General features: G+C 54.8%; 2 protein-coding genes across 2 annotated transcripts; both read left to right on the top strand.

Moving 5' to 3' along the window:
* Nucleotides 1-4,299: 4,299 nt before the first annotated feature.
* On the top strand, nucleotides 4,300-4,614 carry LOC104377404 (feather keratin). Its single transcript, XM_009984193.2, has one exon. It carries the CDS (start codon nucleotides 4,300-4,302, stop codon nucleotides 4,612-4,614), a length of 315 nt encoding a protein of 104 aa, XP_009982495.2.
* A 6,812-nt stretch (nucleotides 4,615-11,426) lies between these two features.
* GFUS (GDP-L-fucose synthase) lies at nucleotides 11,427-15,637 on the top strand. The gene is made up of 11 exons (XM_086609610.1): nucleotides 11,427-11,448; nucleotides 12,594-12,755; nucleotides 12,841-12,955; nucleotides 13,162-13,290; nucleotides 13,362-13,435; nucleotides 13,668-13,801; nucleotides 13,958-14,022; nucleotides 14,231-14,297; nucleotides 14,387-14,466; nucleotides 14,677-14,776; nucleotides 15,228-15,637. The coding sequence occupies exons 2-11, from the start codon at nucleotides 12,604-12,606 to the stop codon at nucleotides 15,281-15,283; spliced, it is 972 nt and encodes a 323-aa protein (XP_086465736.1). The 5' UTR covers nucleotides 11,427-11,448; nucleotides 12,594-12,603; the 3' UTR covers nucleotides 15,284-15,637.
* Nucleotides 15,638-26,390: the final 10,753 nt, after the last annotated feature.

The following is a 26,390-nucleotide window of genomic DNA, read 5'->3' as shown; positions in this document are numbered from 1 at the left end:
CAGGGACACCCTCCACTACATCAGGTTGCCCAAAGCCTCATCCAACCTGGCCTTGAACACTGCCAGGGATGGGGCAACCACAACTTCTCTGGGCAACCTGTTCCAGTGTCTCACCACCCTCAGAGGGAAGAATTTCTTCCTTATAGCCCATCGAAACCTCCCCTCTTTCAGTTTAAAGCCATTGTCCCATGTCCCGTCACTACATGCCCTTGCAAAAAGTCCCTCTCCAGCTTTCCTGTAGGCCCCCTTTAAGTAATGGAAGGCTGCTATGAGATCACCCCGGAGCAATGGGATTAAATTTAACAATGGATCCTGCATCTAGGATGGAGTAACGCTGGACACAAGTATAGATTGGGAGAGGAGTGGCTGGAGAACAGCCCTGCAGAGAGAGATCTGGGGGTTCTGGCTGACAGCAGGCTTGATAGGAGTCACCAGTGAGCCCTGGTAGCCAAGACGGCAAACCACATCTTGGGGTGCATTAACAAAGCACAACCAGCTGGTCAAAAGAGGTGATTATCCCACTGAATTTTGCATTGGTGCATCCTCATCTTGAGTATTGTGTGTAGATCCGAGTCCCGCAGTCTAAAAAGGATGTTAAGGTACTTGAAAGCATCCAGAGGGCAACAAAGCTGCTGACAGGGCTGGAAGGCAAGTCCTAGGGGATCGGCTAAGGACACCGGGTTTCTCTAGTTTGGAGAGAAGGAGGCTGAGGAGCAACCTCATTGCTCTCTACAGCTTCTGAGGAGGGGGAGAGGGAGGTGCTGATCTCTCCTCCCTGGGATCAAGGGATAGGACCCATAGGAATGGTACAAAGAAACATGGCATTACCAAGAGGGTGGCCAAACACTAGAACAGGCTTCCTAGTGAGGTGGTCGATGCCTCCAGCCTGTCAGTGTTAAGAGGCATTTGGAGAATGCCCTTAACAACATGCTTTAACTTTTGCTCAGCCCTGAAGTGGTCAGGCAGTTGGACTAGATGATCATTGTAGGTCACAGAATCATGGAATGGTTGGGTTGGAAGAGACCTCAAAGATCATCCAGTTCCAACCCCCCTTCCATGGGCAGGGACACCCTCCACTACACCAACTGAACTGTTCTGGTCTAGTCTAGTCTAGCCTATTCTGCTTCATCAACCCTTTGGCACTCACCATCACCGAGAAGTTCTTAGCCCCACGCAGCACGTATGCCTCCCATTTCCCCTTTGCTACCTCCAGTCCGACTCCGGCCCCACAAACACCATACAGAGAAATGGCCTCACCCTTTGGTGACACCCCAAATTACAACACCAAAGGCCCTGCCTGGCTCACCAGCCTCCCATGCCTACTGGTCCCACTCACCCCGGGCATCTCACCAGCCACACCAGCTCTACCAGAGCTGATCAGCCTCAGCCCCACAGCCACAGCCTTCTCTCACCACTTCTTGAAGGTCCCTTCCAACCCAAACCACTCTATGATTCTATGATTCAATAACCTGCCAACTAGGGGCAGCTGACAGGTGCCAGCAGCTGCAGCAGCTCGTGGAAAGGTTCTGGAAGCATCGGGCAGGACCCGGATCAACATCTCCTGTACCAGGAATAGATCATCTGCACCAAACAGCCCCAGCACGCAACTGCTGGGATGGCCGATGGGCTGAGCGAGGGAATGAACGAATGGAAATGGTGCCGAAAGCCAAACCGAACGCCCACACACGGCAGCAGTGAAGGGACTCTGGAGGGTGAGATGGAGGTGAAAATGCCCGGATTAAATAATGCCCCAGAAAAAGCCACAACCCATAAATACGTTAACATACTCTGTACTTCCTGCCTGTGCTGCACAGTGCTCGGGACACCCATGTGGGTTCTCTGTCACGTCCATCCTTTGCTGTGATCCCCAGCCCAACCGCCTGGTGGTCCCCGTTGCACCATCTTCCTTCACAGCAGGGCCCCGGGGGCACCCACACAGGGTCCTGTGTGCCCTCCCTTGCTGCCAGGACCCTGGACAACCCATGCCGGGTGCCCAGGGTCACCACTCCCCTTGCTCTCAGGTCCTCACCGGACCCCAGTGTAGATACTTCTAGCATGGTTCACTTGGCGCATGTTCCCCATTCCAACTACAGAGTCCCCAGGCCACACTCTCACCTTGCTATGGGATCCTCAACTGATCCCTTGGACGGGGATCCCCAGGCCACCATCCCCTCTTCACTGCAGGATCCCACAGTGACCCATGCAGGGAGGTCTCTGGACTACCATCCTCCTTGCTGCAGGGTCCCTGGACCACCTGTGCAGGGGAGCCAAAGCCACCACCCCTCTGCTGTGAGGTCACCCAGAAAGCCCCCTCTGTGAGGTCACCATCCTCCTCGCTGTGGGGTCCCTGAGGCACAGCATGGGGTATGGAGGACCAGGTGCAGGAATGAGCCTGTAACCCTGCTCTGCTGTGAAGATGGGGCTCTGTGGAGGGTTGACCTTGGCTGGACACCAGGTGCTCACCGAATTGCTCTATCACTCCCCGCCTCAACTGGATAGAGGGGGAAAAAAATATGACGAAAGGCTCTTGAGTTGAGATAAGGACAGGGAGATATCTCACCAGTTACCATCACGGGCAAAACAGACTTAAATAAGAGAAATTAATCTATTTTGTTCCAAATCAAAAGTGAGAGTGGGACAATGAAAAATAAGAACAACTCTTAACACACCTTCCCCATGCTCCTCCCTTCTTCCAGGCTCAACATCATTCTGAATTCTCTACCTCCTCCCCACAAGCGGATGGGGACTGGTGGTTGTGGTCAGTTCATTATGTGTTGTCTCTCCACTCCTACCTCCTCACACTCTTCCCCTCCTTCACCATGGGGTCTCACACACGAGGGACTGTCCTTCATGAACGACTGCATTGTGGGTCCTTCCCACAGGCTGCAGTTCTTCACAAACTGCTCCAGCATGGGTCCTTTCCACAGGGTGCAGTCCTTCAGGAATGGACTTCTCCAGCATGGTTCCCTCATGAGGTCACCGGCCCTGCCAAGAGACCTGCTCCAGTGCAGGCTCCTCTCCACGGGGCCGCAGGTCCTACAAGGAGCCTGCTCCAGCACGAATGCTCCATTTGATCATAGCCTCCTTAGAGCACAACCACCTGCTCCACCATGGACCTCCATGAGCTGCAGGGAGACAGTTGCCTCACCATGGTCTTTACCCCAGAGTGCAGGGAAATCTCTGTGCCGGTGCCTGGAGCACCAACTCCTTGTCCTCCTTCACTGACCTTCAGTTCTGTAGAGTCGTTTCTCTCACATATTCTCACTCCTCTCTCCCGGCTGCTGTCGCACAGCAGGTTTTTTTCCCTTCTGAAATGCCACAAGGTGCTACTACTGTCGCTGACTGGATCAGTTTTGGTCAGAGGCAGCTCTGTCGTGAAGCTCTATTGGACATGAAGGAAACTTTTGGCATCTTCTCAGAGAAGTCACCCCGCAGAGTAATGAGAGTTCTTTGACTATGAGAACCTCACCACGCAAACCAATACACCCAGCTACAACCTTACGAGCAAGAGGGGCACCAGGCCACCCACAGAGCACACCCAGTGGGAATGACCAGGCCTACAGACAGGCTTAGGGAGCTGGGAGCAAGGCAGGGAGAGAGTGAACGTGATGGAACAGGCAGACTGGCACCTTGCACACCTCCAAAGCCCAGACCAGACTTCCAGGGCTGCAAGGAAATGGGGTCTCCTCTTCACAACGCACCCGCAAACCACACCACACGAGCGCCACGGGATGATCGCACCCACAGCACCCCACCTCTCCTACGCTTTGGTCGCGTCTTCTACCCACCCCGACATGCACCATCAACACCAAACCTTTGCCCTCTAATATTTGCACTTAAAAGCTGCCGCCAGGGAGAAGTGGACACGTCCTCAAGAGGAGGACATGGAATTGCAGAATTGTGGTGAGGGAAACACACCCCACCTCATTACTCACAGAGCTGTGGCATGAAACAGCTGCGTGCTCAAAATGTGCAAAGGCTGTCCCGCCCCTGGGGGAGCAGCATAAAAGCCACCCAGCACCTCTGTCCCTCACACACTTCTCCTGACGCCTTCTCCTCCACCGTCAGCAAGGTGAGCCTGAACCCCCTTCCCCTTCTTCTCCATTCCCACCTTCCCTGTCTCTTCTACCACGCTCTGCCCTCACCCTCAGCACCCCTGATGCCTCCCCACCACCATGATCCCCACAGCACCACACTAGATCTTCTCACTCCCTTGTACTCCTCAAACACTGTCCCTGGCATCCCCATGTCCTCTCTTCCTCAGCACCCTCTCTTCCAGGGCCCCTCCACACCACGGCCATGGCCTGCAACGATATCTGCCGCCCCTGCGGACCCACCCCGCTGGCTAACAGCTGCAACGAGCCCTGTGTCAGGCAGTGCGAGGACTCCCGCGTCGTCATCCAGCCTTCCACCGTGGTGGTCACCCTGCCAGGACCCATCCTCAGCTCCTTCCCCCAGAGCACCGCCGTCGGATCCTCCTCATCCGCTGCCGTGGGCAACGTCCTCAGTGCCCAGGGAGTGCCCGTGTCCTCTGGGGGCTTCGGCTATGGCTATGGCTACGGCTTAGGAGGCCTGGGCTGCTACGGCGGCAGATGGGGCTGCTACCCCTGCTAAGGGACATCACCATCTCTCCTACAGTAACCACCCACACCCTGCAAACCATGGCAGAGATAGAGCATACACACCTCCAGCCCGTTCCTGGCACATGGCCTTGCAGTCCAGAGACCCTCCTCTCAAGGCACCAAGCAAGCAGGAAAAGTGCCTGTCCAGGGTGTCCGGAAACATGACCCATGTACCTCCTCCTCTTCTCCCACTTCTTTCTTTGCATCTTTTTCTTCTCAATAAAGTCCTCCTGCATCCCAGCATGAGACGCCTCCTCTTCATTTCTTCTCCCAAGCCTCTTCCAACCTCACCCAGTGCTAAGCCATGGCTTAACAGGCTGTCAGGGTGGGTGGAAAAGGGCCACCAGATCTCTCCTAGGAAATATGTCACCATCACTACCACCACAAACACAGACCAGCACATGGAGGTCATCCAGAACGTGACACAAGACCATCACTGGCTCAAAGGCTTTGACAACGCTCACCTGCACACGTCTCTGATGAGGTCTCTCCATGCCAGAACACGCTTGGATAACTCTCTTCCCCACCATGACTCTCTGGCCCTCCCGCCAAACACAATCACAGAATCATTTATTTGGCAGCAACTCTGGAGAGCACATGCTTCAAGCATCCCTGACCAAGCAGGGCCAGCTAGAGCAGGTTGTCTGAGAACATGGTCAGTTGGGTTTTCACTGTCTCCAGGGACAGAGACTCCACCACCTCTACGCAGCCCCGTGCACCATCCTCACATCCAATGCCCTCCACAATCTCCAAATCTCTTTCTGCCCATCAGACACTGTGCAGAGAACTGGCCTCACCCCTCGGCGCTCACCACGACTAAGGACCCCAAAGGCCCTGGCTCATCAGCCTCCCCTGCCTTCTCCCCCTCTGCCTCTCACAATTCTCATGGGCTCTCCAGAAACTCACCTGCCCTTGCAGGCTGCCCCATGTACAATCATAGAGTCATTGAGGTTGGAAAAGACCCTTAACATCATCAAGTCCAACCGTTAACCCAACACCACCAAGTCCAACACTAAACCATGTCCCCAGGCACCAGCTCTATGCATCTTTTAAATACCTCCGGGGATGGTGACTCAACCACTTCCCTGGCAGCCTCTTCCAGTGCTTCATAACCCTTTTGGCAATTAAATTTTACCTAATATCCAATCTCAACCTCCCCTGGTTCCACTTGAGGCTGTTTCCTCTTGTCCTTTCATTTGTCACTAGGGAGAAGACACTGACACCCACCTCATTACTGGCTCCTTTCAGGGAGCTGTAGAGAGTGATAAGGTCTTCCCTCAGCCACCTTCTTCTGAAAACTAAATACCCCCAGTACCATCAACGCTCTTCATAATTCTTTTTCATTAGATCCTTCACCAGCTTCGTTGTGAGCTGCCTGGAAATATGGCCCATATACCTCCTCCTCTTCTCCCATGTCCTTCTCTGCACCTCAGACATGCTCCCTTCCACTTGGTGCTCCTGCCTTTTCACTCTTTTTTTTTACCTCAATAAAGTTCTCCTGCATCCCAACCTGAGACATCTGCACTACCTTTCTTCTCCCAAATCTCTTCCAAGTTGACCCTAGAAAAACCAAGGCTCCACAAGCCACCAGAGTGCGTAGAAAAGGGCAACAAGACCTCTCCTATGAAATATGCCACCACTAACACCAGTGCCTGGGGGCTTCCAGAATGCGACATAAGCCCATCGTTTTCCACAATCAATAAATACATCAACAGACTCTGCACTTCTTTTCCGTGCTGTAGGGTGACAGGAACAGCCATGTGGGGTCCTCCATCACTGCTCCCTCCCTTGCTGTGGTCTCCAGCCCAACTGTCTGGCAATCTCCTTCGCACCATCTTCCCTCATGGTGAGGTCCCAGGGCCACCCACACAGGCTCTTGGTTACCTGTCCCCGCTTGCTGCCAGGACCCTGGGCAACCTGTGCTGGGTGCCCAGGTCACCACGCCCCTTGCTGTGGGGTCCTCAGCTGACCCAAATGTGGGTCCTTATTGCACCACCTGCCTGGCTGCATGTTCCCCGTTCCACCTACATGGCAGGCCCCAGGTCATGGTCTCACCTTGCTATGGGATCTTCAACTGATCCCTTGGAGAGGGATCCCCAGGCCACCATCCCCTCTTCACTGCAGGATCCCACAGTGACCCATGCAGGGAGGTCTCTGGACTACCATCCTCCTTGCTGCAGGGTCCCTGGACCACCTGTGCAGGGGAGCCAAGGCCACCACCCCTCTGCTGTGAGGTCACCATCCTCCTCGCTGTGGGGTCCCTGAGGCACAGCATGGGGCACGGAGGACCAGGTGCAGGAATGAGCCTGTGACCCTGCTCTGCTGTGAAGATTGGGCTCCTGCAGGGCTGCGTGGCTCTGAAGTTTGTTGGGTGGGCATGTTCCCTTATGCCACCCTCCCACCTCTGTGCCTCCCAACACGGGCACTCAAACCCAGATCTTTGGGCACCAAAGATCTTTGGTTCCCCCAAACTGCTTATCACCAATGCTGCTCGCTCTTTCTTCTCCTTCGTTGTTTTTGCTTTTCCCTGTCTCTAAGTGAAAAATAAAAAGCTCCTGCAAAGCAGGTGAACTCTGGGCCAAGACAGGAGATCACAGTCTCCAGGGCTACTGGCAGCACTCAAATATTCATCAAACGCAAATTAAGAGAACATCTCCAGACCAGCTGGATTGCCCCAGCTCCCGAGAGCTTTGTTCACATTAGTCAGCCTCGTTTCAAAGACGAAGCTTTTGCCAAGGAAAAAAGCCGTTCCCTAATATCAAACCCAAACACCACCTCCCTCCGAGCTGGGCAGGGAGAGAGGGGATGGGTTACGATCTGTTTGGCCTTTTTATCCAGTGATTTAGATGTTTCGGCTCTTCTTAAAGTGTCTAAGCAGTAGAAGACAAACTACCTGCAGTAGTTGTTCACCTTGGAGTTCAGCCAGCTTGACATCAACCCTTGAACTGCAACGGGTGCAGGATCTCGCCTCCCTGCAGCCCTGCGACGTGCCCGAGCAGCCAGGCCCAGTGGGATGGCTGCCTCATGCTTCAGAGCGTGTCTCAGCCCAAACTTGCTCCAGAGCTGCTCGGTTTGGGCACAGTCAGCTCAGACGGGTTCAAAGGAGTGCTGGGAGGAGGCTCTCTGCCCAGAGGATGGATGGGCAAGCACATGCCTCTGTCCCATCCACCCTGGGGAAGACAGAGGCCAGGTCTCTTAGATTGCTCCCTGCCCAGCTCTGTGCACCTCATCCTTAGGAGACCCCAAGGCAGGCATGGAGCAGGAGGAACATGCTGGAGGGCACCCTCCCGAGCTGCAGGTGAAATGGGTGGCACCTCTCCCATTGTCTGACTCTCGGTGGGACTCTCACCTTCCGAGCCAGGACCTCGCTCTCTGAGCAGCCCCAAACACCATCACGGAGCAGTCACGGCTTGTGGCCATGCATGGCCTTTTCCCTGGTCTTCCTCCTTCAGGAGGATTGGACTCAGCAGGGTGGCAGCAAGGATGTTATTGTCCAGCAAGTCCTCCCAGTTCCATGAACCTGGAGTCTGCAAGGGGTCTAGTTTGTTCTTGTCCCAACCTAAGTCAGAAATTTTCCATTGGAACTGCTCCTGGTTCATATTCCATATGATCATCGAATGGTTTGGGTTGGAAGAGACCTTTAAAGCTCACCTAGTCCAACCCCCCCTGCAATGAACAGGGACATCTTCAACTAAATCAGGTTGCTCAGAGCCTCGTCCAACCTGACTTTGAATGTTTCCAGGGATGGGGCATCTACAGCCCCTCTGGGCAACCTGGTCCAGTGTTTCACCATCTGTCTTCCTTAGATCTAGTCCGAATCTCCCCTCTTTAAAACCATCACCCCTTGTCCCATCGCTACAGACCCTACTGAAAAATCTGTCCCTATCAGATGAGAAACCACCCGTTAGGAAGAGGGTCTACAAAAAGCCGTGGCCATCGCTCCTGTTGGCATCCCTGCCTCCCTGCTCCGTGGCTCTGCAAGACTGTCCCATACTTTTGGACAACTCTCCCATTGCCGAGAGGCTTCATGTTGGTGGGAGCAACCACCAGCCCTTATGGAAACTGGTGGGAGCTGGGCTGCTTGGGACAAAATGCACTTCGGCCGGACAGAATCACGGGCAGAGGGAGTCACAGGCTGTGTGTAACCCCTGGGAAGGGGCTCGTTGCCGGCATGCTGTCTACCTCAGAGTGCAAAAAAGAGCCACGAAATTGAAATTCAAGTAGGAGAGCGATGCTTAGAGCTGGTGTGTCTCACCTGGGCTCCTGGAGCTTGGCTGCAGCCATGTAGAGTCATCACAAGCCGGCTTCCACGCTGGGATGGGCTGCATCCAGGCAGCTTGTATCCGTCTGCCTCGCTTTCCCAAGAGAAACAAAGAGGGCAGAGCAGGGAGTGGGGCTGGAGCCGAAACCGGACCAGTTTGAGAGAAAGAGGTCACCCACAAGGAAGCTTCGTTATGGAAACAACATAGAGATGAAGCAGCGGTTCTCCGACGGCAATGGGATCTGACGGACCTACCAAAGCTTCATCCTGTCTGCTGCAAGGTCCTGTGGTTCATGTCACGCGGGAGACCTGCCCGGTTGACTTAATGAGTGTCCTCCAAGCTTTCATCCTTAACTCACAAGATCTTGCTAGGGAATGTCAAAAGCCTGGGTGATAGTTCATTAAACGAGAGAGTCCTGCTCCAGCTCCGTGTGGTCACTGCACGTTTACGCCTCTGCCCTGTGATCTTCCCTCATGCCCTGACATCGCTTTGCTAATTAGCTGCAGAATTACCATATTTAACCCCAGCACTGCAGTTATTCAGCTGCTGCCGCAGCAGCTCCAGCTGCGCCACCTCCTCGCAATTCCTCCACCCAAACAGGGATTACCTCTGGATGCAGCAGGAAGCTCTTATCCTCCCACCGGCACCTGGAATATCTTCCTTCGCCTTTTGCATTTCCCTAGCTCATCTCATGGCTGCCCCACAGAATGGTTAGGGTTGGAAGGGACCTCAAAGATCGTTGGAAGTCTTCCATCGTTGGAAGTCTTCAAGTTGAGGTTGGACGGGGCTTTGAGGAACCTGATCTAGTGAAAGACGTCCCAGCCCATGGCAGGGGGGTCAGACCAGATGATCTTTAAAGGTCCCTTTCAACCCAAACTCTTCTATAATTTTTCCATGTGACGAGCTGGAAGCGTGGATGCAGCTGGATGGGGGGGGGTTGTGATTCATCCCCCTGCCTTGAGCCAGCGCAGGTAGAGCGGGATGTGCAGGAAACATCAACACGAGGTTTCTCCTTGCCAAACCTCGGTGTCTCATGGAGGATGAAGGAGGTGATGCTGTTTGCAGGGCAGATGAGGGAGTAGCCAGCATGGAGAAGGAGCTTCAGTGCTTCATCCTTGGCTCCACACATGAGATCAGCCAGGGCATCCTGCATTATTGGAGGGAAAATAGCACCAGGGCTGGAGCTGCTCATGGGAGCGGGACTTTGGAATTGGGAAAGCCCTGGAAGGGCTGGGGACATGCTGGGACTTACCCAGCTGGGAGAGAGGCCGGATGCTTCTGCGGGACACAGCTGGTCACACGAGCACAAGGTGACATTTTTCGATGTGCAGGAGGAAAAAAACGACCCCCGTCAGGAAGGGGATCCCCAAGGATTCAGCTTTTTCCCACCAAAGGAAAAGGGCACGTTGCTCTTCCATGTCTGACCCAGGAGAAAGGAGTGAAAAGCCGCGATGTCCTACTACTCCTCGACTTGGGGACTTTACGTCTTTTGGAGGAAAAGTGAGAATTCCTGGCTGGGTGTCCTTAAACCCACCCTTCACCGTGTTAATTTGGAGCAGCGCAAGGCGCTGCCTGCACTCCCCCCAAAAATCCCACAGGAAAAGCCAGCTGGAGGGGACGTCCCCCTCCCCGCCCACCAGGACGCCCTGCTCGGCTTTAATCCCAGCTGCAGTGCATTAAAGCCGATGGAGCCTTTTCTCATGGAAATCCCTCTGGAAGAGCCCCTCGTGGGAGGGAGGAGGGGAGGGAACGCGCCCCCGCTGCACCCCTTCTGCACCGCTGCCCGCCCGGTGCGGGTGTGCACGTGCCTGGGCTCGCACCGGCACCCCGCGGGGACTGGCAGCGGTGCCAGGGTGCCCCCCGGTGCTGCGGCAGCTCCCGGTGCTGCGGCGGCTCCCGGCACCGGTCGCTCCGGGCGCGGACTCCATTTCCCAGGGAGCCGAGCGGCGGCGCCCGGTGACGGAGGGAGGAAGCGGGGCAGAGCCCGGCCGAGCCGAGCCGAGCTCCGCCGAGCCGAGCTGAGCCGAAGTCCGCCGAGCCGAGAGGAGTCGAGAGGAGCCGAGCTAAGCCGAAGTCCGCCGAGCCGAGAGGAGCCAAGCCGAACCGACGGCGGAGCCGAGCCGAGAGGAGTCGAGAGGAGCCGAGCTGAGCCGAAGTCCGCCGAGCCGAGAGGAGCCGAGCCGAGCCGACGGCGGAGCCGAGCCGAGCCGAAGTCCGCCGAGCCGAGAGGAGCCGAGCCGAACCGACCCGACGGCGGAGCCGAGCCGAGCCGAGAGGAGCCGAGCTGAGCCGAAGTCCGCCGAGCCGAGAGGAGCCGAGCTTCGCGGAGCCGAGGGCGGAGCCGAGCCGAGCCCCGCCCCACGGAGCCGAGGGCCCTGCCGAGCCGAGCCGAGCGCAGCCGACCCCCGTGGCGGGGTGAGACGGGACCCCCCCAGCCTCATCAGGGAGCGTTTGCGGGGGCAGCACCCCGGCCCCCCCCGCTGCGGGGGCGCTCAGGGCGGTGTAGAAGTGGGGGGGTCCCCAGCGGAAGGGGAGGAGCACGGACGGGGAGAGCCCAGCGCGGGGTGAGGGCTCGGGGGGCTCCGCGGTGGGAGGCTGCGGGGTGGGATGGGGCCGGTGCTGCGGGAGTGGGGGGGGGTGCGGGGAGGAGTGGGGTGCGGAGCGGGGACTCGGGGTGCAGGGGGTCTGGGCTGCAGAGCTGGGAGTTGGGGTGCGGGGGAGGGGTCTAGGGTGCAGAGCTTGGAGTTGGGGTGCGGGGGAGGGGTTTGGGGTGCAGAGCTTGGATTTGGGGTGCATGGGAGGGGTCTGGGGTGCAGACCTGGGATTTGGGGGGCAGGGGAGTTGTGTGGTGCAGAGCTGGGATTTAGGGTGCAGGGCAGGCATGGGGTGCAGACCTGGAACTCTGGGTGCAGAGGAGGCATGGGATGCAGACCTGGGATTTGGGGTGCAGACCTGAAACTCTGGGTGCAGAGGAGACTTGGGATGCAGACCTGGGATTTGGGGTGCAGGGGAAGCATGGGATGCAGACCTGGCATTTGGGGTGCAGACCTGGGACTCTGGGTGCAGAGGAGGCATGGGATGCAGACCTGGTATTTGGGGTGCAGGGGAGGTGTGGGGTGCCAGCCTGAGATTTGGGGTGCAGGGAAGGCATTGGGTGCAGAGCTGGGTGCAGAATTGGAACTCGGGGTGCAGACCTGGCTGCAGACTTGAGACTCAGGGCGCAGGGGAGGCGTGGGGTGCAGACCTGGCCCTCGGGGTGCAGGAGGAGATCCGTGGTGCAGACCTGGCACACGGGGAGATTTGGGGTGCAGACCTGGGACTTGGGAGAAGGCACAGGGGGGTGCGGGGTGAGCCTCCCTTTCCGGAGGCCACGTAGCGCCGTGCGGTGCTGCGTGGCAGGATCTGGCACCGGCCCAGGTGCCACGTGCGCACGAGGAGCCCGTGGGCCACTGGCCAGTTTCATTAATTAACAACTCCAGCTGACGAGTTTCTGCTGCCCCAGCTGTCTCATCGCCAAACACGCCGCTTCTGCTTTCCTTTTTGTTTTCGCCAGCAGAAGCGGGTAAAAGCCCCTCCCAAAAACTAATCCCGCTGACCTGGCACGTGGCTGATGCTCATGGGCACCCATGCCAGGGGTGGGGGTGAGCTCAGCAGTCCGCAGCGGGGTGCACCTCGAGGTGACCCTGGCTTAGCCCCTGGCTCCCCGCAGGGTTTTGGCCATGACCGAGGCGGTGGGGCCGGTGCCCAAGCGCATCCTGGTGACGGGTGGCACCGGCTTGGTGGGAAGAGCCATCGAGAAGGTGGTGGCTGATGGAGAGGGGCAACCGGATGAGGAGTGGATCTTCGTGTCCTCCAGAGACGCCGACTTGACGTGAGTTGACCACGCGGGTTTTCGGTTGGAAACCCCCCTGGTCTGCTCTTTCGGCACCGCTGAACCCCAAAATTTCCTGTCCCAGGAACGCGGCGGAGACCAAAGCCTTGTTTGAGCAGCACAAGCCCACCCACGTCATCCACCTGGCTGCCATGGTTGGAGGTCTCTTCAAAAACATCCGCTACAACCTGGATTTTTGGGTGAGCACCCGGCAAATGGGTGGTGTCAGGGTCCCTGAGGATGCTGCACGCACCTCCCTCCCCGAGCTGGGACACGGGGACATGGCTTGCTCTGCTCCTGGGGCCAAACCAGAGCTCCTCTGGTTTCTGGAGCTACTAATGAGTTATAGGGTGCAGGGTTTTGGGGCTCCCCACCCCACAGATGTGACAAATATGTCCATCCCTAGAGGAGAAACGTCCATATCAACGACAACGTCCTGCACTCGGCGTACGAGACGGGGGTGCAGAAGGTGGTCTCCTGCCTCTCCACCTGCATCTTCCCAGATAAGACGACGTACCCCATTGACGAGACCATGGTGAGCATCTCCGTTCCCGTGCACAGCCCGGGGTGTCCAAGTCCCACTTAACTCTACTTTCTTGTCCCCAGATTCACAATGGGCCACCTCATACCTCCAACTTTGGCTACTCCTACGCCAAGAGGATGATTGACATCCAGAATAGGTGTGTGGGGGGACACAGGAGAGCTCTTGCAGGCCGTGAGCACCCTCTGGTTATCAGGGCAAGGGGAATCCCTTGGGGTTCCCAGGAATTAAATGGAGCTGGGGAAGATACCTGGGCTCAGCAGATGGAGATGCTGCTGGCTGAGGTCTTCTGGGGACAGCTCTGTGCTGGAGAGGGGTGACTGCAGCTGGTGGACAACCCACCTGCACCACCCCGTCTTGCTCTCACCCAGGGGCTACTTTGAGCAGCACGGCTGCCGCTTCACCGCTGTCATCCCCACCAACGTCTTCGGGCCCCACGACAACTTCAACATTGAGGATGGCCACGTCTTGCCGGGGCTCATCCACAAGGTCTACCTGGCCAAACGTGAGTGTGGCAGGACTTCTTACGGCTTTTTTTTTGCGAGGGTTGGGTTGCTTTATTTCCCTCTTCCCCATCTGCTCCATGAGCTGCTCTGCAGGGTAGCTGGAGTGAGTGGAGGTAGCTCCGATGCTCATGGACATGCTCTCCTTCCTTCTACAGAGACTGGCTCCCCTCTGACCGTCTGGGGCACGGGCAAGCCCAGGAGACAGTTCATCTACTCCCTGGTATGGGTGGCCTTGGGGAGCACTCGCCTCCCCTGGCTCAGGGAGGGCAGCGTATGGGGCTGGTGGGGTCGGTGCCTGGAACCCAGCAGGGTCTGAGCCCACCTGGGTTGTCCTGGGCAGCATTGGCCATCCTTAGGGTTGGGTCCCCTTGCGATGGGAGGGCTGGGGGGCAGCAGCCACCCCCCAAGAGCCGTCTGCCCCTCCGCAGGACCTGGCCCGGCTCTTCATTTGGGTCCTGCGGGAATACGATGAGGTGGAGCCCATCATTTTGTCAGGTAAGCCCTGGCTGCCCCCCCTGTAACCCCTCCTCCAGCCCCTTTCCAAGAGGATGGTGGAAGGGCCACAATCACGCCCTTCTCCACAGTGGGAGAAGAAGATGAAGTCTCCATCAGGGAGGCCGCAGAGGCGATCGTGGAGGCCATGGACTTCAGGGGAGAGCTTGTTGTATCCTTCACTGCAAGTCGTTCCCCCCCCTCCTTGCTCATGGGGCTGCTGCAGCATCGGGGGCACCCCGCTATGCCACCAGCAGCCATAGGGCTCCAGGGGAAGATGCCGTGGTCCAGAGCGTCCCTCCCACTGCCCCAGCCAGGACATGGTGGGGGAGAGCAAGACCTGGTTTTCCCCTTTGGTTTCCCTTAATCCTTCCCGTCCCAGTTCGACACCACCAAGGCGGATGGGCAGTTCAAGAAGACGGCCAGCAATGCCAAGCTACGGCGTTACCTGCCCGGTTTCCAGTTTACACCCTTCAAGCAAGGTGAGATGGGAGGACACCACAGAACACAGTCCTACCCACTGCAATCAGTCTTGGTGGCATTGAGGGTGGTCCATCCTGTCACTACTTCAAGGGGGCTTCTAAGAAGGATGAGGACAGAGTTTTTAGTAGGGCCTGTTGTGATAGGACAAGGGATAATGGTTTTCAACTGAAAGAGAGGAGATTCAGACTAGATACAAGACATTTTTTTACGATAAGAGTGACGAAGCACTGGACCAGTTTGCCCGGAGAGGTGGTAGGTGCCCCATCCCTGGATCATCGTTCAAGGTCAGGTTGGATGGGGCTTTGAGCAACCTGATCTAATTGAAGATGTCTCTGCTCATGGCACGGGGGTTGGAACTTGATGGTCTTCAAAAGGCCCAAACCATTCGATGATTCTATGAACAAACTATGTTCCCAATCCCCAAACCCATCCCATCTTCTCCCTCCCCAGCCGTGAAGGAGACCTGCACCTGGTTCAGCGCCAACTACGTCAACGCCAGGAAGTGACGGGCCAACGCGGCACTGGAACCGGCATCATCTTCTTCATCTCAGGGTTGTCCTTTGCTGGGGCAGAGGACAGGGCTGGTGGAGGGTGACAGTGACATTTCCAAAGTTAAAGAGGGCCAGAGAGCTCAGTGAGCAGCCCCCGCATTCCTGCCCGCTGCTGGGAGCGGTGCGGGACACCCAGGGCAGGGGGGAGGAAGGTTGAGGCACCCCAGACAAGGTGGGAGCCATCAACCGGAGCCACCACCGCAGGAGGCTGGTGGCTTCTTCTGAGCTGTAACGGGCTACACTGCTAATTACTTGTAATTAGGCTGTAATAAAGGGAGAGTGATCGGGGTTATTCCTCTGGTGCAGGAAGGGCGGCCAAGTGTTTGCTGTTGCTTTTGCCACATGGGGATGGTCCCGAAGCCCCCAGCAAAGCCACCCCACCCCACCCCAGACCAGACCAGGGAAGGCTCCAACTGTAAATATGGCATTTATTCAAATATGTGCAAACAGTATAAAAATGGTGGGGTGAGGAACGTCTGCCCCACAGCACAGTCCTATACCCGTGTGGATGGAACCCCTAAGGTCCCAAGCGCCACCATATGTTCTCCATCACGATCTGGAAGAGCCAAAAAAGGGTGTAAAGTCCCTCTGGGAGGAGGTAGAGGGTCAGACATGGGGGGTTGAGTCCATGGCTAAGCCACTGTGGGAGGCTTGACTGTGGTGTGGACGTGGCAGAAGTCCTGCCCAAGGATGGTTTTCTTCTGGCACCACTGTCTGGCCCTGGTGAGCCTCTGGCATGGAGACCGTGGAGACAGCAAGAACCTATAGAAGAGAGCCCTGTCAGCACCAGCACCCCAAGAAGTCTCCAGCAGGGCTGTCCCCCACACTGTCGGATCACTGGCTGTGCCCTGAGGTGACACCAGCCCCAACATGTCCCTGGAGAAGGAACGTCCCCTGCAGTTGGCACTCGTGTCACTGGCCAGAGACTGGCTTGGGTTGTAGGGTTTGGGCTCTCAATGCTTCCTGGCACCCAGAGCTGGCTCTGGCATCACCTGGTTGGGGAAGAAGAGGTTTGGCAGGGCACCCTCTGTCCCGGTGACCCTCCTGACTTGCAGGAGATGACCCTTGTCCTCTGGGGACACGTGGGTCCTGCAGGATAGGTGCCTTGGTCATCCATCCTTGGAGGACACCCCCTCCACCCAAAAGTCTTCCTCCTTGGGCGTCATGCTCAGCCCTGGCCGTTCTCCCAACAGGGTGTCCAGCACCCACGAGTGCAGTCATGATGAGGACTCCCCACCCTAGAGGACTTGACCTTTAAGGGTACCCAGGTGGCCCTCAGGAGCAGGGTCTGGCCCAACCTGGGGACATCCCACCCAGCACCTGCCCCCACGCTCAGGCTTACCCCACATGAGCTCAGCTTTGTCCTCCAGCCACCAGGGGTGGGTCACACCTGCCCTGCGAAGCTGGGGAGGTTCTCTGCCACCACTGGGGGCTGCTCCAAGCACGTGGGCTCTGCAGGAACATGGCATAGGTGGGGACATGTTCCCAGTGCTGCTGTCCCCAGGGGTTGGATGGGGACACCTTGGGGTGCTGACACATACCCCAGCGTAGCTTGGGGACACTGGGGTAACACAGCTCATCTCCATCCTGTCCAGCTCCTCCTGGAACAGCTCCATTTTTGTGCTCCCTACACAGGAAGAAGGAAACCCAGAGCTCCAGCACCTTGGTGGCTCCTTCCTCAATCCCATCATGATGGCAGGCCCCTCTCCAGCCTCCCCACACCTTCCTCCAGGCAGAAATAGGGCAAGGAGCTGCGATGAGGTGCACAAAAGCTGCAGGCGAGCCATCAAAACGTGTCCTGCTCCCTCCCAGGGACCAGCAGCCCGCCCTGGGGACATCTGCCAGATAGCAGCAAGAGGTGACCTCCAGGATGGGTGCCCAGGTTGGGTCCTAGGAGCTCCCAAGGGTGCCATGCCCAAACTTACCCTACCTGTCTGGGGTGGAGGTGAGCTGATGACGGGGTTCATCCCGAGGAAGCACCAGCCAGGTTCTCCCAGCACTGCAGCAGGCGGCGGCCACCAGCCACTGCCCTGCAGCGAAGCGAGAGGGTGGGAAGGGGGCAGAGCACCCCCAGTCCACGCCCATAGCACCCCCAGGGTGGTGTGTCCTCAACCAGGTCCCCCCACACGTGTCCCCACCTGCCACAGCAAGGGCCAAGAGAGTCGAGAGTGCCGGGATGCCGAGGAGCTCGCAGGCGAGGAAGAGGAGGAGGAGGATGGCACGGAGCAGCCTGGTGTCGTGGTTTTATAATAAAAGGACTGAGGGTCAAGACAAGAACAGAGAGGGAGCAGCCACCGACCACGGTCCCGGGCAAAACACGACTCGGGTTTTTTCTTAAAACAAAACAGTTTATTAACAGTTGCTTAAACAAGGACAAAAGGAAACAAAACTGGTTAGTTGTGAGGAGAAAGACAAAACAAGGCCAGATCTTAAACCAACACCTCCCCACCCCCTTTTTTCCTTTCGTTCCTGGCTCTACCTCCCCCCCGGTGGCGCAGGGGGACAGGGAATGGGGGAGTGCAGGTCAGTTCATCCATGTTGTTCCTGCTGCTCCTTTCTTAAAGGAGGAGGAGTCCTTACACCATTTTTCCCTTGCTTCGGTGGATCCCCTACTCACGAGAAAAATCCACAAACTTCTCTCAGGCTGAGTCCTACTCGCAGGATGCAATCCTTCCCCATCGGATCGCTCCAGTTCGGGCTTCACCACAGTCTTGGATTCTTAGGGAGTTGTGGCCACTCGCTTCAGCGTGGGTCATCCCACGGACTCTGGATGCCTCATGACCTCATCGTGCATCCCATGCCCCATTATTAACAGTACCTGGTCGTGCATCCCCTGCTCCACGACCTCTCCTGCGCTCAGGCATCTCTTTCCCCGACGTGGGCGTTTCCACTGGCCGCAAGTGGGTCTCTGCTCCCCCGAGGACCGTCATGGTTGCAGGGGGCCACCTGCCGTCTCACCACCGGTTGCAGGGGAAACTCAGCTCCAGCACACCTCCACCCGCTCCGTCTTCACTGACCTGGTGTCGGTGTGGCCGTTTCTCTCAGATCTCAGTCCTCTCTGGGTGAACTCGGCCCAGAGGGCACCCCGGGAGCGGGTTGCTCCCCGAGTTCCCCAAACGGCTCCGTCGCTGCCATCTTGAGCACATGGCACCGGCTTGGCCCGGGCAGCCGCCTGGCTGGGGGGCCAGGCAGTGAGGGCAGCGCCCTCCTGCCCTCTCCTCGCTCCTGGGCAAAAGCAAAAAGCCCCTCCCGCCCCTTTGTCCCAACTTAAATAGGGCCATTCGCAGAGGCGCTGATTTGGCTCAACCCCCCGGGAGGGATGGGACTCCGATCTGGTGGCACAGGGAGCAAATCCCCTCTCCTGCCACCAGAACATCAAACTATCACACCTGGGCACCAGTAGCATGACCAGAAGCATGAAGTAGGAGCCATGCAGGATGCAAGTGGAGATGACACTTGGCTTCTGACCAGCGAAACAGAGAGCAAGAGCCCGGCGTTGGCACCCACCAGCACCCGTCTGCCCTCCAGCACCCATCTCCTGCTCACCAGCTGGGTCGAGGACAGCGTGGAGGTGCTGCAGGTGGTTCTCCAGTCGGCTCCGTGCACCCTCCACAGCCACCAGCATCAGCTCCAGGTTCTGGTTGACCAGCTTCTCCATCACCTCCTCCATCCGGCGCTGCGGGGCCAGGAGAAGGGCCAGGTCGCTCTCTGCATGCAGAGGAGATGGATCCAGCGTTAGGATGAGCCGGAGAAGCTGAACCCAGGGGTGTCCTTGTGGAAGGATTCCTAAGAATCGATGGACATATGAACAATCCAGCCTTTCCTGAGAACACGTGCTGGGATGTGGCAGAGCTGCAGAAAGCATAAACAACCCTCGGATGCAGAACAGGAAGCGGTCACCATGACGACGTTGCTTCCTTCTGGGAAGAATCAGGAACGACGTTATGCGGATATACTCGGCGATACAACCAATCACACCAAGGGGTGGGTTATTGCTTGTATCGTAACCAATCACAGATTGCCAAGACTCATTCAGAAAGCTATAAATCACGCTGGGTGGAAGGAAATAAAGGTTCGCTTGTCTGATCACGTCGATGGTGTCGGTGTCCTCACCCATCTCCCGCAACTGGCGCCCCAACAGGGACCCTCGGAATTCCTCACGGCAAAGTGGCGAGACTTGGCGAGGAAGAGGATGGAAAGCCGGCCGAAATGAGCAGTGACCCGCCCAGTCGCTGAACGGGAAAAGGTGCACCTTGTCCAAGGACGACGACGGAATCTAGAAGAGGTGAGCGGTCGGGGAGACAGATGGAGTTGGATGAGCAGCAGGAAGCTGTCCTAAATCGGCTCCAACACATACTCTCTGCGAGAAAGCTTGAGTATGAGCCCTCTGCTCTTAAAGGGCTGTTACTGTGGACATGGAGCAAGGAGTTAATCCCCTCCGCCGGAGTCGTTTTTGAGCTCGCTACGTGGGAAGCCATCGGCAGAGAGCTGTGGGATGACATCAGCTCGGGGGGAGCGGGCGCGACGGAGGCGAATAAATATGCCACCCTGTGGAAGTCAATTAAGGAAACGCTGCGCAGCATGAAAGCCGAACGGAATGTCGCCGCTGCTGCTTTTGCCGCCTTCACCCCCTCTTCTGCTGATGCCTCGCCAACAACTATGAACGCCTCCTCTGTCTTTTCTACGCGGATTTCTGAGCCTGCACCCCCCGCTAACAACGCGGGAACCGCGAGTTCGGGGGAGAAAGGGAACTCTGTGGAGACCACACCCCTGAAAGGGGAACTGCGCCAAAATGGCGGCTGCGCGCTGCGCCAAAATGGCGGCGGCACGTGTGCGGAGCCAGCGGGCTCGGAGGAGAAGGCGGAAGAACTACAAAGGGGCGGGGTAGCTGGCGGGCCGCCATGTTGTCCTGAGTCCCGCCTGTCCCGAGCGGGCTCGGAGGAGAAGGCGGGAGAACTACAAAGGGGCGGGAAAGCGGGCGGGCCGCCATGTTGTCCTGAGTCCCGCCTCTCCCGAGCGGGCTCGGAGGAGAAGGCGGAAGAACTACAAAGGGGCGGGAAAGCGGGCGGGCCGCCATGTTCTCCTGAGTCCCGCCCTTCCCCTGCCCTCACACCGCCCCGCCCAGGCGACGAGCCTTCTCCCCCGCCGGTTTCATCGGGGGAACAGCAGGAAACGGAACGGTTTGAAGAATTCTTGCGGCAAGTCTTGGACGAACTGTCGCGACTGAATACGGCAGGTGCCGACAAGAGAAATCCAGAGTGTTCTGCCGGCGCCGCAGCCCGCGCCACGCCTGTGCCCACATCGCACCCACCTGCGCCAACTGCCCCACCACCGCCCTTGGCACCGCCGGGCGGACAGGAGGGAAGCCAAAGATGGAAGGGAGTTCTTCGTGAAGCCTTAATCGAGGGGAATTTTCTACCGCCTGCCTTTCCCATTGCCACAGACCATGGGGGACAGAGAAAGTGGGAGCCTTTTGACTGGAAAATTTTACGAAAAGCGCGTTCTGCGGTGTCGCAGTATGGGCTTCAATCCAGTTATACTCAACAACTGCTGCAGTTTATCTTCACGGCAGATGTGCTGTTGCCATATGATTCTCAACAAGTTGCTAATATTCTTTTGTCCCCTTCTCAGCAGCTTTTGTTTTCCAGAGCCTGGCAGCAACTATGTGACCGTGAAGCTGCACGACCTCGGCAGCAGGGAGACCCTCTGTATGGTGTTCAAGCACAAATGCTGATGGGCCAAGGTCCTTTTGCAAATATGGCCTTACAGCAAGGGTTTCCCGGAGAAGTATTGCAGTTGTCACAACAATTAGCTTACCAAGCAATGATTTCCATCAGAGACCCGGGAAAAGCATATTCCTTTGCAAATATTAAACAAGGCCCCCAGGAAAGTTTTCCTTCCTTTATTGATCGTTTACATCAGGCTGTTCGAAGTCATCCTGATTTGGACGAGACAATGAAGGAACTCGTCTTTAAAATGCTTGCCTTTGAGAACGCCAATGATAAAGCAAAAAGGGTCTTGAGCACGTTACCTAGAGATGCCCAAGTGGCAGATATGTTAGAAGTTATGGAACGCACCACCGGCCTTGCGTCTTTAGTTGCTGCTGCGGTATATGGTGCTGTTCGTCCTCTATTAGAGAAAAAAAGGGGAGGAGCCAAGCAAAAGAAATGCTTTAATTGTGGGAAATCAGGCCATTACAGAAACCAATGTAAACAGCCACAACAACGGCAGCAACATGGTAGCAAGAAATGGTGCAAAAATTGCAAAAAAGATAATCATAATACCTACGAGTGCCGGAAACTGAGAAACCGAAAACCGAGAGCGCCAGCCGCGCGCGCGATGGTGGTAAATCAGGGAGCAACACCAGTATCGAGTCTGAATCTAAAGCAGAAGCAAAGTCAGGAATTTGTTCCCTCCGTGCCGCCACCACAGGAAGTGCCGGAGTGGATGTAGAAACCACAGTAGATTCAATGCTCGTATCTGACAAAGTAGTAATAATAGACACAAACACGAAGGGACCATTAGGTGAGGGGTTATCAGCCTTATTAAGATCATGGTATACACGTTAACTCCACCTGTTTTTATTCCAAAGGGCATTAAAATTGCTCAATTACTGCCTTTCCGTAGCTGCGTGCCTTCATTCGATGATGTTGAATGAGGAGAAAGAGGATTTGGCTCCACTGGACAACCAGAGGTGTACTTTGCTTTGGGTTTGAAAAGGACAAAACCCGAAACGATGGTAACAATGTTAGGGCCAGACAGTGTTAAAATAACCAGAAAAATGTTAATTGATTGAGGCACTGATGTCACAATCATAGCTGCACACAACTGGCCAGCCAATTGGCCAACCCTCAATTCACAATTAGGAGTATTTGCTATTGGGGGAACTCAATCCACCAGAATTAGCAAAAACGTAATTTCATTTATTTTTCCAGACGGGGCGCAAGTATCTGCTAAGCCATATGTCATGAACACATCAATCACGTTGGTTGGTAGAGACTTGTTGAGCCAAATAAAAGCACAAATCGTGACCCGGCCTTTTCAGCTGCGGCCACTGGGGAGCAGCCTATCCTCAAAATACATTGGAAAACGAACCACCCAGTGTGGCTGGATCAGTGGCCGCTCTCCCAAGAAAAGCTGCTCAAAGTACAAGAATTAGTATACCAAGAGTTGTGTGCAGGCCATATTGCGCCGTCAATAAGTCCTTGGAACACTCCAATTTTCACAATACCAAAAAAGAGTGGAAAGCGGAGATTGTTGCACGATCTACGAGCAGTTAATGCAATAATGGAGGACATGGGAACCTTACAACCAGGTTTACCGTCCCCATCAATGATTCCAGAAAAGTGGAAGTTGTTAGTAATTGACTTAAAAGATTGTTTTTTCACAATACTATTACATCCAGATGATGTGGAACGTTTTGCGTTTACGGTACCTTCTGTAAATAGAGTTGAGCCGGTGAAAGATATCGTTGGATTGTGTTGCTGCAAGGCATGAAAAATTCTCTTACAATATGTCAGATGTTCGTTGCATGGACCTTAGATCCGATTCGGAAAAAATACCCACAGTACTTAACATATCACTATATGGATGATATATTGATTGCTGGGGAAGAACTTGATGCAAAAACGCTTATACCTGAACTTATTACACAGCTGGAAGGAAAGGGACTAAAAATTGCTCCAGAGAAAATTCAAGAAAAGACACCGTGGCATTATCTGGGATGGATTATCACAGAATCCCAAATAAAGCCACAAAAGGTCGAGCTGAAAACAAACATTAAAACATTGTCAGATGTACAAGGGTTGGTCGGTGATATTCAGTGGGTGTGCAATATTTGTGGAATCACAAATGATGACCTAAGTCCTCTAATTCAGTTATTGGGGACAAGCAACCATGCAAATGAACCTAGAGAAATTGGACCATCCCAGAAAATAGCTTTACAAACAATTGCAGCAAAATTAACTTCTCCATGTGGATTGAGGTTCGTCAAAGATGAACCGATGACATTAATGGTTGTCAATTCTAATCAAAATAGAAAGTATCTATTTGCTCTTTTTATGCAATGGGACAAATCAAAAAGAGATCCTTTATCAATTTTGGAATGGGTTTTCCTACCCATGCAACCACACAAACCCGTTACAACAAGAATGGAATTGCTTGCCCTTCTGATAATGAAAGGACGGACACGGCTATTAGAGATAGCAGGGAAAGATCCCGAAATAATAGTATTACCGGTCGCATCTGTCTGGCTTGAATGGGATTTACGACATTCATCAGAATTACAAACAGCACTATGTGGATTTTCAGGTCAATTAAGTAATCCGTTCCCTGCTCACAAAATGTTGACATTTTTAACTGACCAAGATTTTGTTTCAACTCCACAACTGTCGGAGGTCCCGGTGGAAGGACTTAGGATATTCACTGATGCAGGACGGAAATCAAAAAAGGCTGTGAGTACGTGGCAATCTTCAACAGGTACCTGGGAGGAACGTGTCATCAAAGGAGGCCTGAAGGACTCGTTACAGACTCTTGAACTGCAAGCCGTGGTGTGGACATTTTCAAACTGGACTCAGCAACCTATCAGTATTGTTTCAGGTTCGCTATACGTGGTAGGTATAGTACGTCGGTTAGAACGGGCTATGCTAAAGGCAATATCTAATCCAGTTTTAGGCAAGTTATTAGGTCAGCTGTTACATTTACTAAATATGTGCTCTGTTCCTTACTTCATCACGCATATACGTAGTCATCTAACTCAACAAGGCTTAGCAATTGGCAATAACCGTGCTATTCAATTAGTAGCACCTGCGTGGACGAGACCACCTATAGATGCCTTCCAACAAGCTCGTATATCTCATGACTTTTTCCACCAGTCAGCCAAGGTGCTCCAGAGACAATTTCATATCCCCTTAGCGGACGCACAAGGCATAGTAAAGTCCTGTGCTTCCTGTCAGAAGCTAGGCTTTGGTCTCGGTCGAGGTGTCAATCCACGAGGACTACACGCACTCCAACTATGGCAGATGGATGTCACTCATGTAACAGAGTTTGGACGTTGGAGATACGTGCACGTCTGTATAGACACCTATTCTATGGTAATTTGGGCTACTGCACAAACTGGAGAGACCACGCGACATCTCGAGCGGCATTTATATGCTTGCTTCGCAGTTTTAGGGGTTCCACGTGAAATTAAGACAGATAACGGACCCGCTTATGCTTCGCTTTGCTCACTTTTTGCAGTCTTTGGGGTATCACCTCATAGATTCATAGATTCATAGATTTCTAGGTTGGAAAAGACCTTAGAGATCATCGAGTCCAACCATCCCTAATCCCCATTAAACCATATCCCTAAGTAGATCATCCACCCTATTCTTAAACACATCCAGGGATGGGGACTCAACCACCTCCCTGGGCAGCCTAATTCTCCCACTGGTCAAGCCACCACTGAGCGCTCCCACCACACGTTAAAAACCATGTTGTTAAAACAAAAAGGGGGAAGTCGGGGTTGGCTGCCCAGTGATCGATTAATGAAAACGTCGTATGTCCTGAACTTTTTACGGCCGGCAGGGAACAGCGATGAGCCGCCTATGGTAGTGCACGGTAAAGGAATGGGCTCGCTCTGGAAAGAAAAAACACAAGCCTAGTACTTTATAAAGATTTAAAAACAGGGAAATGGGAAGGACTAGTAAGAGTTAAAAGTAACAGGCAGAGGATATATGTGTTTACTTACAGGAAACGGACCACTGTGGGTTCCAGCAAAGTGGGTAAAACCATATATACCCGAAGCAAACAAGAATGTGGATACGAGTACTGGTAATATGCGGAATGATGGAGACGATTTTCGGAGTTGAAACCCGACAGAATATATGGGTAACAATGGCTAACCTTACTGGGCAGGATACCATTTCCTTATCTATAGCCAACCCCGGGAATCCTTTTGCAACGTGTTCGGTGGGGCTCCCTTCTGATGTTTGGCCCGTGCCTTCCAAGCTGGTTGAATCTGGGCTAGGAAATACCAGTAAGAGTTATGTTGATAATTGGGATGGCGTTGTCATCCAGTTTACACAGACCACACAGGAAATCGAGTTACTTGGGTCTGCTAAAATGGATGCCTGTGTCTATTTTAATTATTCAACGAACGGTGCCCTGAAAATTAGTCAAAATGTCAATGCTGCGCTGTCGATTTATCACGATAGTACAGCCTGGTGCAACTACGTCTAAAAATATTTCCAAATTAACTAATACCCCTCTCGCTTTACCCGCGGGAATCTTCTTGATATGCAGAGATAGGGCCGGATCAGGGATTCCTTCACAAATTAAAGGAGGACCCTGGAGTCTTGGGAGACTTTCCCTACTCACACCAAAGGCCTCTATGATTTTAAGTCATGCCCGGAGAAGATAACGAAGAATGGCACATCAATTTACTAGTGAATGCGATGACCAAGTCACTTTCTGGGGCCCAGGTGAAATAATTCCAGCATCCTTTCTCGCACCTGGAGTAGAAAAAGTTAACCAATTTGGGTTGTTGGCTAGCAAAACAAACTAATCAAACATCAATCGCGCTGAGTGGGTTGCTTGCTGATGTAGTTGCTCCCAGTTCTGGAGCCCCCAACATAAGAAGGACATGGACCAGTTGGAGAGGGTCCAGAGGAGGGCCACGAAGATGATAAGAGGGCTGGAGCACCTTTCCTATGAGGACAGGCTGAAAGAGTTGGGGCTGTTCAGCCTGGAGAAGAGGAGGCTCCAGGGTGACCTTGTAGTGGTCTTCCAGTACCTCAAGGGGGCCTACAGGAAAGATGGGGAGAGGCTGTTCAGGAGGGCCAGTTGTGATAGGACAAGGGGTAATGGTTTTAAAATAGAGGGAGGTAGATTCAGATTGGATATTAGGAAGATATTTTTTACCATGAGAGTTGTAGAACACTGGAACAGGTTGCCCAGAGAGGTGGTGGATGCTCCATCCCTGGAGACGTTCAAGGCCAGGTTGGACAAGGCCCTGAGCAACCTGATCTAGTTGGAGATATCCCTGTTCCTTGCAGGGGGGTTGGACTAGATGACCTTTGAAGGT

The sequence above is a fragment of the Tauraco erythrolophus genome, chromosome 3 (assembly GCF_009769465.1).
Source record: "Tauraco erythrolophus isolate bTauEry1 chromosome 3, bTauEry1.pri, whole genome shotgun sequence".
NCBI lineage: Eukaryota > Metazoa > Chordata > Aves > Musophagiformes > Musophagidae > Tauraco > Tauraco erythrolophus.
This window is presented reverse-complemented; position numbering and strand designations above follow the sequence as displayed.